The 13,302-nt window shown below is 40.8% G+C and overlaps 2 protein-coding genes across 8 annotated transcripts in view; both read left to right on the forward strand.

Moving 5' to 3' along the window:
- Nucleotides 1-1,004: 1,004 nt before the first annotated feature.
- On the forward strand, nt 1,005-6,356 carry LOC109960281 (acetyl-coenzyme A transporter 1-like). 4 transcript variants are annotated; one of them, XM_020600257.1, is made up of 10 exons: nt 1,005-1,222; nt 1,347-1,373; nt 1,790-2,220; nt 2,319-2,472; nt 2,568-2,763; nt 2,870-3,069; nt 3,178-3,362; nt 3,443-3,560; nt 3,838-4,053; nt 4,145-6,024. In XM_020600257.1, the coding sequence occupies exons 3-10, from the start codon at nt 1,832-1,834 to the stop codon at nt 4,313-4,315; spliced, it is 1,629 nt and encodes a 542-aa protein (XP_020455913.1). In that variant the 5' UTR covers nt 1,005-1,222; nt 1,347-1,373; nt 1,790-1,831; the 3' UTR covers nt 4,316-6,024. The 4 variants fall into 4 exon arrangements, with proteins under 4 accessions (XP_020455913.1, XP_020455915.1, XP_020455914.1 ...); XM_020600259.1 differs by lacking the exons at nt 1,347-1,373; nt 4,145-6,024 and adding an exon at nt 6,031-6,356; XM_020600258.1 differs by lacking the exon at nt 1,347-1,373 and having other exon boundaries at nt 1,767-2,220.
- LOC109960280 (acetyl-coenzyme A transporter 1) overlaps nt 6,099-13,302 on the forward strand; it is an 8,633-nt gene continuing 1,429 nt past the window's right edge. Inside the window, exons 1-7 of one of the 4 annotated variants that reach the window (XM_020600255.1) lie at nt 6,099-6,178; nt 9,908-10,362; nt 10,461-10,614; nt 10,710-10,905; nt 11,012-11,211; nt 11,320-11,504; nt 11,585-11,702. In XM_020600255.1, coding sequence (XP_020455911.1) covers nt 9,950-10,362; nt 10,461-10,614; nt 10,710-10,905; nt 11,012-11,211; nt 11,320-11,504; nt 11,585-11,702 — 1,266 coding nt within the window. In that variant the 5' untranslated portion in view covers nt 6,099-6,178; nt 9,908-9,949. Of the gene's footprint in view, nt 6,179-8,530; nt 9,340-9,907; nt 10,363-10,460; nt 10,615-10,709; nt 10,906-11,011; nt 11,212-11,319; nt 11,505-11,584; nt 11,703-13,302 lie in introns of those variants that run through there. The other 3 variants (XM_020600254.1, XM_020600252.1, XM_020600253.1) reach the window with 3 other exon arrangements.

Here is a 13,302-nt window from a genome sequence, read left to right on the forward strand (position 1 = left end):
AATGGACTGAGGCAGCAAGTTTCAGCTCAGAGGTGGCAAACATTACTGAAGTTTGAACAATCTTTTCCAGTGTTCAAAAAGTTTGGGAACCACTGCTCCTGGAGATCATAAGATCATTCCGAGGAGTTGTTCACATGATTCACATGGGAAAAACACTAATTATACATGCCTGTGTTGGGATTTTAAAACACTTTAAGGGGCATAAAAAGTTTGAGAAGACCTGGGGTTAAGATACTCACATGTGAAGATATCAGCACCATTCTGTGGAAAATATATTGAATAACAGGCAGATATTATTTTGGCCTCTGAAAATATTCATTTCTGACTGGCACCTGTGTGCCCATCCAGATTGGTCAGACTATACCCATTGTTTTGAGTCAGTGCACAAAGAATATTAATTTAACCATAACAAAAATACTTTCAATTCAGTTAACTCTTGAGTACTGCTTGATTAATCTGGGACTAAAGCAAAAAGGATCTGTGGACTCCATACTCAGTTTGATTTAAGTCATGACAAACATCCCCTCTCCAAGCCACATAGAAAAGGCAAGTTACCAACCAACATAGCATGTCGTGTAGCATGTCGTTTTTCATCAAGTGTGGTGTAATGGCTGTATTATGACCCAAAAGATTGTTTGATTGAGGAGAATATTTCACTGCAGTAAAATATCTGAAAATGTCTTCCACCACTGGCAATATGTCTTTGTTTGATTTTTGGACAATGTCTGTCTAAGATTGTTGATTTATAGCCTACATTTTCCCATAAAACATAGTGTGTTAAGCATATAAAATTATTAGTTGCTTGGCAGATATACATATTTTGGACAGGATTTAGTAGGTTTTGCAGTTCTAAGAACCTTTTCTTTTTAAATTCTTTCAGCTTTATTATCGTTTCACACTCCAGTCCAGCAGGTGGCGGTAATGCACCTTAAGTTGGCTTGCAAACCGTCAATAAACATCATAATAAGAATAGGAAGAACAACAACATAGTGTGAAGCGGAATTTTTTACACGTCAACTGTAAATGTCGGACACATTTAGATGTTGCACACGCTGCACTTCCTGCGTTTTCTGTGTTGATGTTCATCGATGTAAACGATGACCGTTTTGTTGTGTTTCTTACCTTGGTTAAGATGCCACTAATTTACTAATGAAATAAAGCCATTTTCCGTTTGGTTGGCTTTGGAATTCAGCCGTTTTTGTTATACTGCCCTCATCATCAGGTACTTATGCATGAATTCATTCTGAATTCATTCAACGCTGCAGCTTGTGAAAATTCACTATACTTTTCATTTCATCGCATCTTCATAGTATGTTTATAACGTTGTATTTTCCCTAACATTCTAGGGAAGTAGTTGACAACGGCCAACCTAAGTTAGTACACTCACTGCTTCACCTGCTTCATAATTAGCTTGAACTGCTTTTTTGTCACAACGTGGACATTGCATTTGTTTATGACGTGTTTCACACAATAGACAGTCTCTGGCCTATTTGCCATTTGTTTATGGAACAGTTATGTAGTCACTATTACACTGCATATAGCTCATTCAATGTTCTTCTACTCATACCTTGTGCAGAAAGCCAAGGATACATAGAGGCCAGCTATATTAACTGAATATATGGGTTTGTGTTAAAATCAGTCTCTTCAGTATCATGCAGTATATTCTAAATAAATATATACATATAAATATTTTATTTTTGTCATTGTATTCTGTTTTTATTTATGTTTTACACAATGTCCAACTTCATTGGAATTGGGGTTTGTAGTTCTGTCTCATCTGTTTCTGCAGATTTGCTGAGGGTGTAGCAGATTTGATGCCCACTGCTGCAACATGGAATCCTCAGATTTGATCGGGCGGCAGAGAAAGCTGATGGGTGTTTCCCTTTCACTTGAACACATGAGGAACGTGGACAGGGGAGAGATGAGTGCCTCAGAGCCAGATATAGAAGAGGGGGTAGAAGGGTCAGATCCAGAGTCCAGGAGACCCAGAGCCCAGCCTGGGATTCGTGGCGAGTTGGGGAATGTTTTACTTCTTCTGTTTCTCTATGTGCTGCAAGGTATCCCTCTGGGACTGGCTGGAAGCATCCCCCTGATCTTACAGAGTAAGGGTGTCAGCTACAAACACCAAGCTTTCTTCAGCTTTGTCTTTTGGCCATTTAGTCTCAAGCTTCTTTGGGCACCGCTGGTGGATGCTCTCTACTTCAGCAGGTTTGGTAGAAGGTAAGATGGTCACATATATATGTAGTGTATGTTAATGTTTTTCCTGCCCTTTCCTGATCATTTCTATGCGGTCCCCCATCTTGCACCTCTTTCTGCAGAAAGTCCTGGCTGGTGCCAACACAGTACCTGCTGGGCCTCTTCATGCTCTACCTTTCTGTACGTGTCGATTCACTGCTGCAGAGCGAGGGAGGAGCGAATGTGGTAACACTTACTGCACTCTTCTTCATGCTCACCTTCCTGGCAGCCACACAGGTAGGCAATCATAAACACATTCAGATGAGTTGTAAATACATTTGAGTAGATTTCCTTCCTCCCCTCACAATGTCTCTGCCTTTCCTGACTTTAAGGATATAGCTGTGGATGGCTGGGCCCTCACCATGTTATCCAGAGAGAATGTGGGTTATGCTTCTACATGTAATTCTGTAGGCCAAACAGCTGGGTACATCCTGGGAAATGTACTCTTTCTGGCTCTGGAGTCTGCTGACTTCTGCAACAAATACCTCAGAATAGAGCCCAAAGCCACAGGCATCGTTACGTTATCAGGTATGTGTCAAATCATTTGTCATATCATGGTTTATAACAGAGAACTGATTTGAGCAATCAGCTGAGTAAAGTGTATTCTCTGATGCTTCCTGTTTGTCTGCTGTAGATTTCTTGTGTTTTTGGGGAATGGTGTTCCTGTTCTCCACAACACTGGTAGCCATCTTTAAAAGAGAAAATGAGCCCGGCAAAGGAAAGAGGAAAGTCCAGGAGGAGACGCAGGGTGTTATGGAAACCTACAAGTTGCTGTTTTCTATTGTCATGATGCCCACAGTCTTCACCTTTTGTGCCCTGCTTCTCACTGCTAAAGTACTTGACCATTGCTTGATAAATATTTGGTTTACCTTCAAAATACAGTTTTTAAGGTGATGCATGTGTGAATTTAATTTTGTTGTACATCTTTTCCACGTGCCTCAGATTGGTTTCTCTGCAGCAGATGCAGTCACAGGTCTGAAATTGGTGGAGGCTGGAGTTCCCAAGGAACAGCTGGCATTGCTGGCAGTGCCCATGGTGCCTCTGCAGATCCTTCTACCACTGGTCATCAGTAAATACACAGCAGGGCCCAGACCTCTGGACATCTTCTACAAGGCCTTCCCTTTTAGGTTATACCACACATAAATACACACAGACCCTTGAACACATACTCAATAAACGAAAAGCTAACAGTTCTGTTGTGTTGTAGGTTGCTTATAGGGCTGGAGTATGCTCTGCTGGTGTGGTGGACCCCGAGTGTAAAACAAGAAGGAGGCTTCCCTGTTTACTACTATGTCATAGTGCTGCTTAGCGATGCCGTGTATGAAGTTGGGTGTTTTCTGTTTCATCTATGGATACGTTTCAGTGTGTTATTTCATTTTCTGTTAAGCACTTTGAATTGCCTATGTGTATCAAAATGTGCTGCATAAAAAAACTTACCTTTTCAATAGAACCGAGCCATTGTTGATATTAATGGTTTTACAGGTGGATTTTTTTCATTAGCTGATTAGGAACAATGGATCATTTAATCCAAACTTTGAGTGAATGACACTGTTACTTTGAGAATTGTTTAGTTTTAACAAAAGTTTCTCATTTTTACCCCAGGTGGCGTTGTACAGTATGCATGTGGCCTGCATGGCTTTTCATGCCAAAGTGAGTGACCCAGTCATTGGCGGGACCTACATGACACTACTGAACACCGTCACTAATCTTGGAGGAAACTGGCCGTCCACTGTGGCTCTGTGGATGGTGGATCCACTGACCTCTAAAGAGTGCCGGGGGGCAGTCGGCCAGAGCTGTGGCTCTCCAGAAGAGGCATGGGTAAGTGATTAGAGAGTGTGGAAAGAGGCGGTGTGCCTGTTCTTATCTAGAATGTATAAACTGAATATCCTTCTTTTGTCCCCATCTCCAGCTGTGCGTTAAGGAGGGCGGTGCTTGTGTTGTGACATTGGACGGCTACTATGTGGAGTCAGTTGTGTGTGTTGTGATCGGTTTAGTTTGGTGGCTTTGGTTAGGAAAGAAGCTGAGGTCGCTGCAGCAGCAGAGCCCTGCTGCATGGAGATGCAGAGTTGACCAGCGATGACACAGACTCATGTTGGTGTTGTGCAACTCTGCATATTCTGCTGCAAAAACAGCTACTATAAAGGGTGCACATACTGTAATACCATCCATCTGGTTTAGTCACTCCGGTCCGGCTCTAGCTGTTAGGTTCTCAGCCTCACACACTGTCACCTTGAAGTAAATACATCTGAGGACATGCACCACTGGTATCTTCTGGAGATCTTTACCCATGATACTGTTAAACTTTATGCCCATCTGAAAATCCAGGTACCTTAAACCCAGTGCTTTTTGACTCATATCTGAACCAGTTTTTAAAAATTATTATTTAACTGTTTTTACCCTCTAATGTTCTTTGTGCCTTGTGTAGCTTATGAAAGTCTCTGGACTATGACGGCATCCAGCAACATCCGTTTAAAGTCAATATTATTTGAGCTGTAGTTCAATATTGAAGTCAGGGAATATCAAGATAATTTGTTAAACTGATGAACCGTCACTATGTAAAAGTGACTTTGATAATATACTGTCATTTTTTAAGTTGATTAATCAGATAAGTTATTTCTTAAGCAAAAATGTCTAAAAATATCAAGATTTGATAGTTTCAGGGTTTTCTGTAATAGTAAACTCAGTATTTTGGTGGTTTTGACCGTTGGTGAGACAAAAGGAAATAATTATGGAGATTTTTCCAAATATTTTCTGATATTTTATACAGTGAACAATCAGATAATAGATAATAAATGTCAGATTTATTTCTAATGAAGGTAATTGGTGACTATAGCCTTACAGTTCTCCTCTGTTTGAATAATACTAGCTTGCTAATTACTACTATCTTGTTAATTACTTGACACTTGAAACTGGGTGAAGATGAGGTGTAGTATTTTCACTACAGCTTCACAGTGCTCCTGTTATCACCCAGATATGCTGGGGTGTTGTCACATGCCATCTGTGAGGAGAAGCAGCTTCACGTGCACTTATACCAACTACCACAAGGTATGGTGGGCTGTTATTTATTACCTTTAACTCAACTGTGGTATAATGGGTGTATCATCACACTTACCAAAGGACTGTATGATTGAGGACAAGGTTTCAGCATGGCCTCTGTTCAGGAATTGTGGTGAGGCCAAAAAAATCTTCAGTCCAGTATTTTATCCTATCATACCTTCTGTTTAATATCACACATGGTCTCCTTTAAATCAGAATTTAAAACATGTCTTTTAAAATTAGAGTTTGGCTCTATTGTTGTGGGCTCCTGTGGTCTGTCTGTATGCTGTCTGTGTTAGGTTTTTATTGCTATTGATTCTGAAGCACTTTGGTCAGTCTGTTGATTGTTGTAAAGTACTAATACAAATAAACGTTGATTTGATTTGAGTTGTTATTTCTGTTTCTGTCACCTTTGGCCATGTGGTACTACAAAGTCAAACAGGAACTGTTGCGATCTAAAGCTAACAGGGTGGATTTGTACTGACACCTTACTCCTGTTTGCTGTGTGCATGTGAGTAACGGAGTGGCTGTCTGGTGGAGGGATTTCACTTAGTACAAACTAGTGACTGAAGACAGTGAGTGGGCTGATCACAGGTGTGTGGGTACAGTCTCCACTCTCTGGGCTATTCAAGAGCATGTCTGAGCCACTGTCAGCATTCATTTTCATGTGTTTCCTCTGTGCAGGTACTGTATAGATGTGATTGTATATAGATGTGGTTTTATTCAGTATTCATTTTGCTGTGTGTTTCCTCTGTGCAGGCCCAGGTCTGCATCAGACGCTGCTGCCTTAAGGCTAGTTGCTTTTGCATGAAGGCTGAAGTGAGTGTTCCAGTTAGACGAGGGTGGTCCAGTAACCAGTGCTACTTGATGAGCCTGAACGCTGTGTTCTGAATGACTGAGAGGCAAGGCAAGCAACTGGCAGTGCAATGGATCTGTGCTTTCCTGCTTTTATTGTTATACTGAATGTGAGCTTGGGACCTTTCCGCCTTCTGCTTTAACCTGACTATTAAGCAGTTGCCACAACACATCATTTTACTGTGTTTAAAATGTTTTGATAGCTAAAATAAATCCAAGTTTTATAATAATTTGTGTCATCTTTTGCTCACTCTTCTCTGGTAGAGTCAGTCATGTGAACCTGCAGGTTCTGGTGGTTTCAACCACATGGGTGTTACAAAACCAGTTTAGGGCAAATTTATTAATTTGGGTAGCAACACTGTTTTTAATTTTTTTTCTACTTAACAGTTATGCTCTTCACAGTTAATGGAAACTGTTCATGCATACTATGATTCTATAGTGCTCTCTTATAAATGTACGATAAGTTTAACTTTACCAAAATATTTTCACAAATTAACCGAAAAGACTATTATTAGCATCTGGCTCTCTCTGATATTGGTTGATGATGAAACTTTAAAAGTCTCTTGGTCTCTTCTTTACTGGTTTGATTGGTTTTGCAAATACAGTTTTCTATGCTTATGTGTTGGCGATAGCCACAGCTTGCTGGCCCATTCTTGTGAACATGTTATAACAGGAATTCCTTAAGAGAACTTCAAATGTGGCACAGGTGATCACTTGAATTCAAGGATGAACTGATTAGATTTTGGTGGTCAAAGGTCATTGACCTCACATACAGTGCCTTGCAAAAGTATTCATACCCCTTGAATTTTTCCACATTACAACCACAAACGTAAATGTATTTTTTTGGGATTTTATGTGATAGACCAACACAAAGTATCGCATAATTTTGAAGTGGAAGGAAAATGATACATGGTGTTCAAGATTTTTTTACAAATAAAAATCTGAAAAGTGTGGTGTGCATATGTATTCAGCCCCCTTGAGTCAATACTTTGTCAAAGCACCTTTCGCTGCAATCACAGTCTTTTGGGGTATGTCTCTACCAGCTTTGCACATCTAGAGACTGCAATTTTTGCCCATTCTTCTTTGCAAAGTAGCTCCAGTTCAGTCAGATTAGATGGAGAGCGTCTGTGAACAGCAGTTTTCAAGTCTTGCCACAGATTCTCAATAGGATTTAGGTCTGGACTTTGACTGGGCCATTCTAACACATGAATATGCTTTGATCTAAACCATTTCATTGTAGCTCTGGCTGTATGTTTAGGGTTGTTGTCCTGCTGGAAGGTGAACCTCCGCCCCAGTCCCAAGTCTTTTCCAGCTTCTAACAGGTTTTCTTCCAGGATTGCCCTGTATTTAGCTCCGTCCATCTTTCCATCAACTCTGACCAGCTTCCCTGTCCCTGCTGAAAAAAGGCATCCCCACAGCACAACGCTGCCACCACCATGTTTCACGGTGGGGATGGTGTGTTCCAGTTGATGTGCAGTGTTAGGTTTCCGCCACACATAGTGTTTTGCATGTAGACGAAAAAGTTCAGTTTTGGTCTCATCTGACCAGAGCACCTTCTTCCACATGTTTGCTGTGTACCCTATATGGCTTGTGGCAAACTGCAAACAGGACTTCTTATTGCTTTTTTTCAACAACGGCTTTCTTCTTGCCAAAGCCAGATTTGTCGAGCGCACGACTAATAGTTGTCCTGTGGACAAATTGTCCCACCTGAGCTGTGGATCTCTGCAGCTCCTCCAGAGTTACCATGGGCCTCTTGGTTGCTCCTCTGATTAATGCTCTCCTTGTCCGGCCTGTCAGTTTAGGTGGACGGCCATGTCTTGGTAGGTTTGCAGTTGTGCCATACGCTTTCCATTTTCGGATGATGGATTGAACAGTACTCTGTGAGATGTTCAAAGCTTAGGATATGGTTTTATAATCTCATCCTGCTTTAAACTTCTCCACAACTTTATCCCTGATCTGTCTGGTGTGTTCCTTAGTCTTCATGATGCTGTTTGTTCACTAATGTTCTCTAACAAACCTGTGAGGCTTTCACAGAACAGCTGTATTTATACTGAGATTGAATTGCACACTGTTGGACTCTATTTACTAATTAGGTGAGTTTTGAAGGAAGTTGGTTTAACTGGATTTTATTTAGGGATATGAGAGTAAAGTTGCATGCAACCTACATATGCACGCTACACTTTTTAGATTTGTATTTGTAAAAAATCTTGAACACCATGTATCATTTTCTTTCCACTTCACAATTTTGCAATACTTTGTGTTGGTCTATCACATAATAATCCCAATAAAATACATTTACGTTTGTGGTTGTAATGTGACAAAATGTGGAAAAATTCAAGGGGTGTGAATACTTTTGCAAGGCACTACATCCCATTCTTGTGAACATGATTGCTCAGAAACACCTTGAGGGAAGTTCTTCAAATTGGGCACAAGTGTCCACTTGAACTGAGAAGATGTTGATCAAAAGTCAAGGCCAGTGACCTCATATCTGTCCCATTACTGTGAATTTGACTGGTTTGTAGAGGCATACAACCGCAAAGCAGTAATTTTAGGTTTTGCTTTAATTGCCATGTGTAACATAACATAAATGAAATAATACAGTGTATCTTTTATGTTTTCATTATATGGTTACTTCATGCTTTAATTTTGTTGGCTAATTACACGTTTTGTGAAACTGATGTGAATTATTGGTGTAATATTTACAAACCTTTAAGCCTCTGTTAATCATAGCCCAAAGGATCAAAACCAGATAGTGGTGCAGGTCTATGCATGTGTTGCGCATATTGTTTGCGTTTTTTCATTCAACATAACGTGAAGCGGAACAGCTTTCACATCTGGTCTGACACGTCAGCTGTAGGTGTCGGACACATTTAGATGTTGCACACACGGTACTTCCTGAGTCTTCTGTGTGGATGTTGACCAACATAGCCGGTTTTAGGAGAACGGTAGTCATTTCGTTGTGTTTCTTACCTTGGTTAAGATGCAACTAATTTAGTAACAAAATAAAATCGATTGGCTCTGGAATTCGGGCGTTTGTGTTCTACTGCCATAACCAGCAGATAGTTATATATGAATTCATTCATCGCGACGGCTTTTATAATTTCACTTTACTTTTTCATTTCATCGCATGTTCTTTGTATGATTATATTTTCCCCGATAAATTTTTTTACTAACGCAACACCTGGCGACTTAAGGTGACTACTGCTAATTTTAGTTAAGACACGGATTTATTTATTTCATAATTAACTGCTTCCTTTCACAATGTGGACATTACATATGTTTATGACGTGTTTCGTAGGCTGGTGTTGTTTTTTGTGTGATCTGTGTCTCCTTCACCTTTCACCTCAATAATGACTGATTAAAAAAAAAAGTTTCTTTACAAACTATCTGCATAGATGTCTGCCTGAAATTTTTTCTGTTGTGAGCAGTGAGCATTCCTTATTTACTTTGCATATTATAGGAGTCCTGGCCTATTTGCCAGTTGTTTGTGGGACAGTGGTGTAGTCAGTATGTCACTGCATATAGCCAACTGTATAGTCATCCTTTTGGTAAGAAGCCAAGGTTAGATGTATCAACTGAATATATGGGTTTGTGTTCAGATCTATCCATTTAATATTATATTTTATATTTGAACATTTAGGTTTTTGTTATAAACAGCCTGTACGTGACTTTTTTTTAATCTCAGTGGGATTCAAATGATTGAAAATATTCATAGTAACTTCATAGACTTGCAGTTTATTAGCAAGCTGTTCCAATAATCTTATCTCATCTGTTTCTGCAGATTTGCTGAGGGTGCAGCAGGTCTTATGCCCACTGCTCCAAAATGGAGCCCTCAGATTTGATCACGCACAAGAATGGGCGGCAGAGGAAGCTGGTGGGTGCTTCCCACCCACGTGAAAACATGAGGAACATGGACAGTGGAGAGACAAGTACCTCAGAGCCAGACATAGAAGAGGGGGCAGAAGGTCTTATCAAAGGGTCAGGCTCAGAGTCCAGGAGACCCAGAGCCCAGCCTGGGATTCGTGGCGAGTTGGGGAATGTTTTACTTCTTCTGTTTCTCTATGTGCTGCAAGGTATCCCTCTGGGACTGGCTGGAAGCATTCCCCTGATCTTACGGAGTAAGGGTGTCAGCTACAAACACCAAGCTTTCTTCAGCTTTGTCTTTTGGCCATTTAGTCTCAAGCTTCTTTGGGCACCGCTGGTGGATGCTCTCTACTTCAGCAGGTTTGGTAGAAGGTAAGATGGTCACATATATATGTAGTGTATGTTAATGTTTTTCCTGCCGTTTCCTGATCATTTCTATGCAATCCCCCATCTTGCACCTCTTTCTGCAGGAAGTCCTGGCTGGTGCCAACACAGTACCTGCTGGGCCTCTTCATGCTCTACCTTTCTGTACGTGTCGATTCACTGCTGCAGAGCGAGGGAGGAGCGAATGTGGTAACACTTACTGCACTCTTCTTCATGCTCACCTTCCTGGCAGCCACACAGGTAGGCAATCATAAACACATTCAGATGAGTTGTAAATACATTTGAGTAGATTTCCTTCCTCCCCTCACAATGTCTCTGCCTTTCCTGACTTTAAGGATATAGCTGTGGATGGCTGGGCCCTCACCATGTTATCCAGAGAGAATGTGGGTTATGCTTCTACATGTAATTCTGTAGGCCAAACAGCTGGCTACTTCCTGGGAAATGTACTCTTTTTGGCTCTGGAGTCTGCTGACTTCTGCAACAAATACCTCAGAATAGAGCCCAAAGCCACAGGCATCGTTACGTTATCAGGTATGTGTCAAATCATTTGTCATATCATGGTTTATAACAGAGAACTGATTTGGGCAATCAGCTGAGTAAAGTGTATTCTCTGATGCTTCCTGTTTGTCTGCTGTAGATTTCTTGTGTTTTTGGGGAATGGTGTTCCTGTTCTCCACAACACTGGTAGCCATCTTTAAAAGAGAAAATGAGCCCGGCAAAGGAAAGAGGAAAGTCCAGGAGGAGACGCAGGGTGTTATGGAAACCTACAAGTTGCTGTTTTCTATTGTCATGATGCCCACAGTCTTCACCTTTTGTGCCCTGCTTCTCACTGCTAAAGTACTTGACCATTGCTTGATAAATATTTGGTTTACCTTCAAAATACAGTTTTTAAGGTGATGCATGTGTGAATTTAATTTTGTTGTACATCTTTTCCACGTGCCTCAGATTGGTTTCTCTGCAGTAGATGCAGTCACAGGTCTGAAATTGGTGGAGGCTGGAGTTCCCAAGGAACAGCTGGCATTGCTGGCAGTGCCCATGGTGCCTCTGCAGATCCTTCTACCACTGGTCATCAGTAAATACACAGCAGGGCCCAGACCTCTGGACATCTTCTACAAGGCCTTCCCTTTTAGGTTATACCACACATAAATACACACAGACCCTTGAACACATATTCAATAAACTAAAAGCTAACAGTGTTGTTGTGTGGTAGGTTGCTTATAGGGCTGGAGTTTGCTCTGCTGGTGTGGTGGACCCCGAGTGTAAAACAAGAAGGAGGCTTCCCTGTTTACTACTATGTCATAGTGCTGCTTAGCTACGCATTGCATCAGGTTTGGTGTTTCACTGTTATTCCCTTCTTGTGTTATTCTCCTCATCTTTTTTCCTATTTTTTATTCTGTTATATTTTTTTTATAATAATAATAAATTACTTTTGTTGGCACCTTTCGAACACCCAATGACACCTTACAGAACAAACAACAATAAAAAAATTAAAACACAGCAATACAAAGAGCAAGGTTAAAATCAGAAAGAATTGAACAAATAGAATGTCATGACAATGATTGTGTTATGTTGAATATACTAATTGAAACAAATGTGTTTTGAACTGTGATTTGAATTGTATGATAAAGTCCAACTGGTGAAGATGTAGTGGCAGTGAATTCCAGAGTCTTGGTACAGAGCAGATGAAGGCACCCATGGTACTCAGTCTAAAACCAGGGACAGCCAGAAGAGCAGCCATGGAGGATCTTAAGGAGGGAGGAGGAATGTAGGGATGGAGAAGGTCAGAGAGCCACAGGGGAACCAAATTATGAGGGGCTTTGACGAATGATGGAGAATCTTATAATGAGTCTATTGATATGCATGGAGCCAGTGAAAGTGGATGATGGTTGGTGTGACATGGTTTGTTGACTTGGTGTGAGTAATGATTCTTGCAGCAAACTTTTACTTTGGAGGAAATGGAAACTGGACAGACATCAATAGAGATAGTGAAGGGGTGTATTTGGGAAAGTGCTGTTTTAGTATCAATGAGGATGATTTCACTTTTATTACGATTCAGTTTGAGAAAGTAGCTAGACATCCAGATGTTAATGGACTGAAGACAACTGTTGAGAGCAGAGTAGGGAAGAGGAGTTGTACTTTGTCATAACTGTAAAGTTGGGTGTCATCAGCATAGCAATGAAAATCTATTCCATAGTATCAGAAAATATTTCCAAGGGGAAGGAGATAGATAATGAATAAAACTGGACCCAGAATTGACCCATGAAGAACACCCTGGGTAACTGAGGCTATTTCTGACCTGATATTCTTACCTTGAACAAACTGCTTTCTATTAGTCATATAGGATGTAAACCAAAGAAGTGCTGTGTTTCTGACCTCAAACCCAGTGAGGCCATTCCAATAATAGTGAATGTGAGATGGACTTGGACCTCAAATGCATTCATTGATCCACTGATGAAGGCTAAAAAGCGGATAAAGTTGTAGAAGGCAGGGGACCTAGGATGTTCTGCCCTGGAGAGTCCCCTTGAAGTGATGGAGGAAGGATCAGTTGCTGATGAATGCTGTGGTTTTTGGAGCTGAAGAATTCCAAAAATGCTGTACATAGTGAAGTAGAGATGGGGTGAGAGGTGGCTTCTGTGGGCCTAAGCAATTTTTTACAATGGAAAATAAATAATGGGTGTTACCTCTATCAGAATGAAAGATGTTGGCATAGTAAGAGGATTTAGCAGCATTGAGCCAGACTTAAAAGAAGACAGGTGGTCAATATACATTTACTGGTGTATGGCAAGTCCAGTTTTCTTGGATAATCACTCAAGTCGTTGACCCGGCGCCTTTAGCTGGTAAAGCTCAGGGTTGTACCAAGCAGAAGACTGTACAAATATAACAGAGCTTTCAGTGGAGCCAGTGTGTCCAGTGATAAATGGATATGGT

This window comes from Monopterus albus, unplaced genomic scaffold, assembly GCF_001952655.1.
Source record: "Monopterus albus unplaced genomic scaffold, M_albus_1.0 scaffold46.1, whole genome shotgun sequence".
Lineage (NCBI taxonomy): Eukaryota > Metazoa > Chordata > Actinopteri > Synbranchiformes > Synbranchidae > Monopterus > Monopterus albus.

Bases quoted from the DNA above. Each gene is read 5' to 3' on its own strand.
- LOC109960281 (XM_020600257.1), top strand. From the start codon at position 1,832: ATGGAATCCTCAGATTTGATCGGGCGGCAGAGAAAGCTGATGGGTGTT. The intron at 3,070-3,177 runs GTACTTGACCAT...CACGTGCCTCAG, and splicing joins CCCTGCTTCTCACTGCTAAA to ATTGGTTTCTCTGCAGCAGA. The intron at 4,054-4,144 runs GTAAGTGATTAG...CCCCATCTCCAG, and splicing joins GCTCTCCAGAAGAGGCATGG to CTGTGCGTTAAGGAGGGCGG.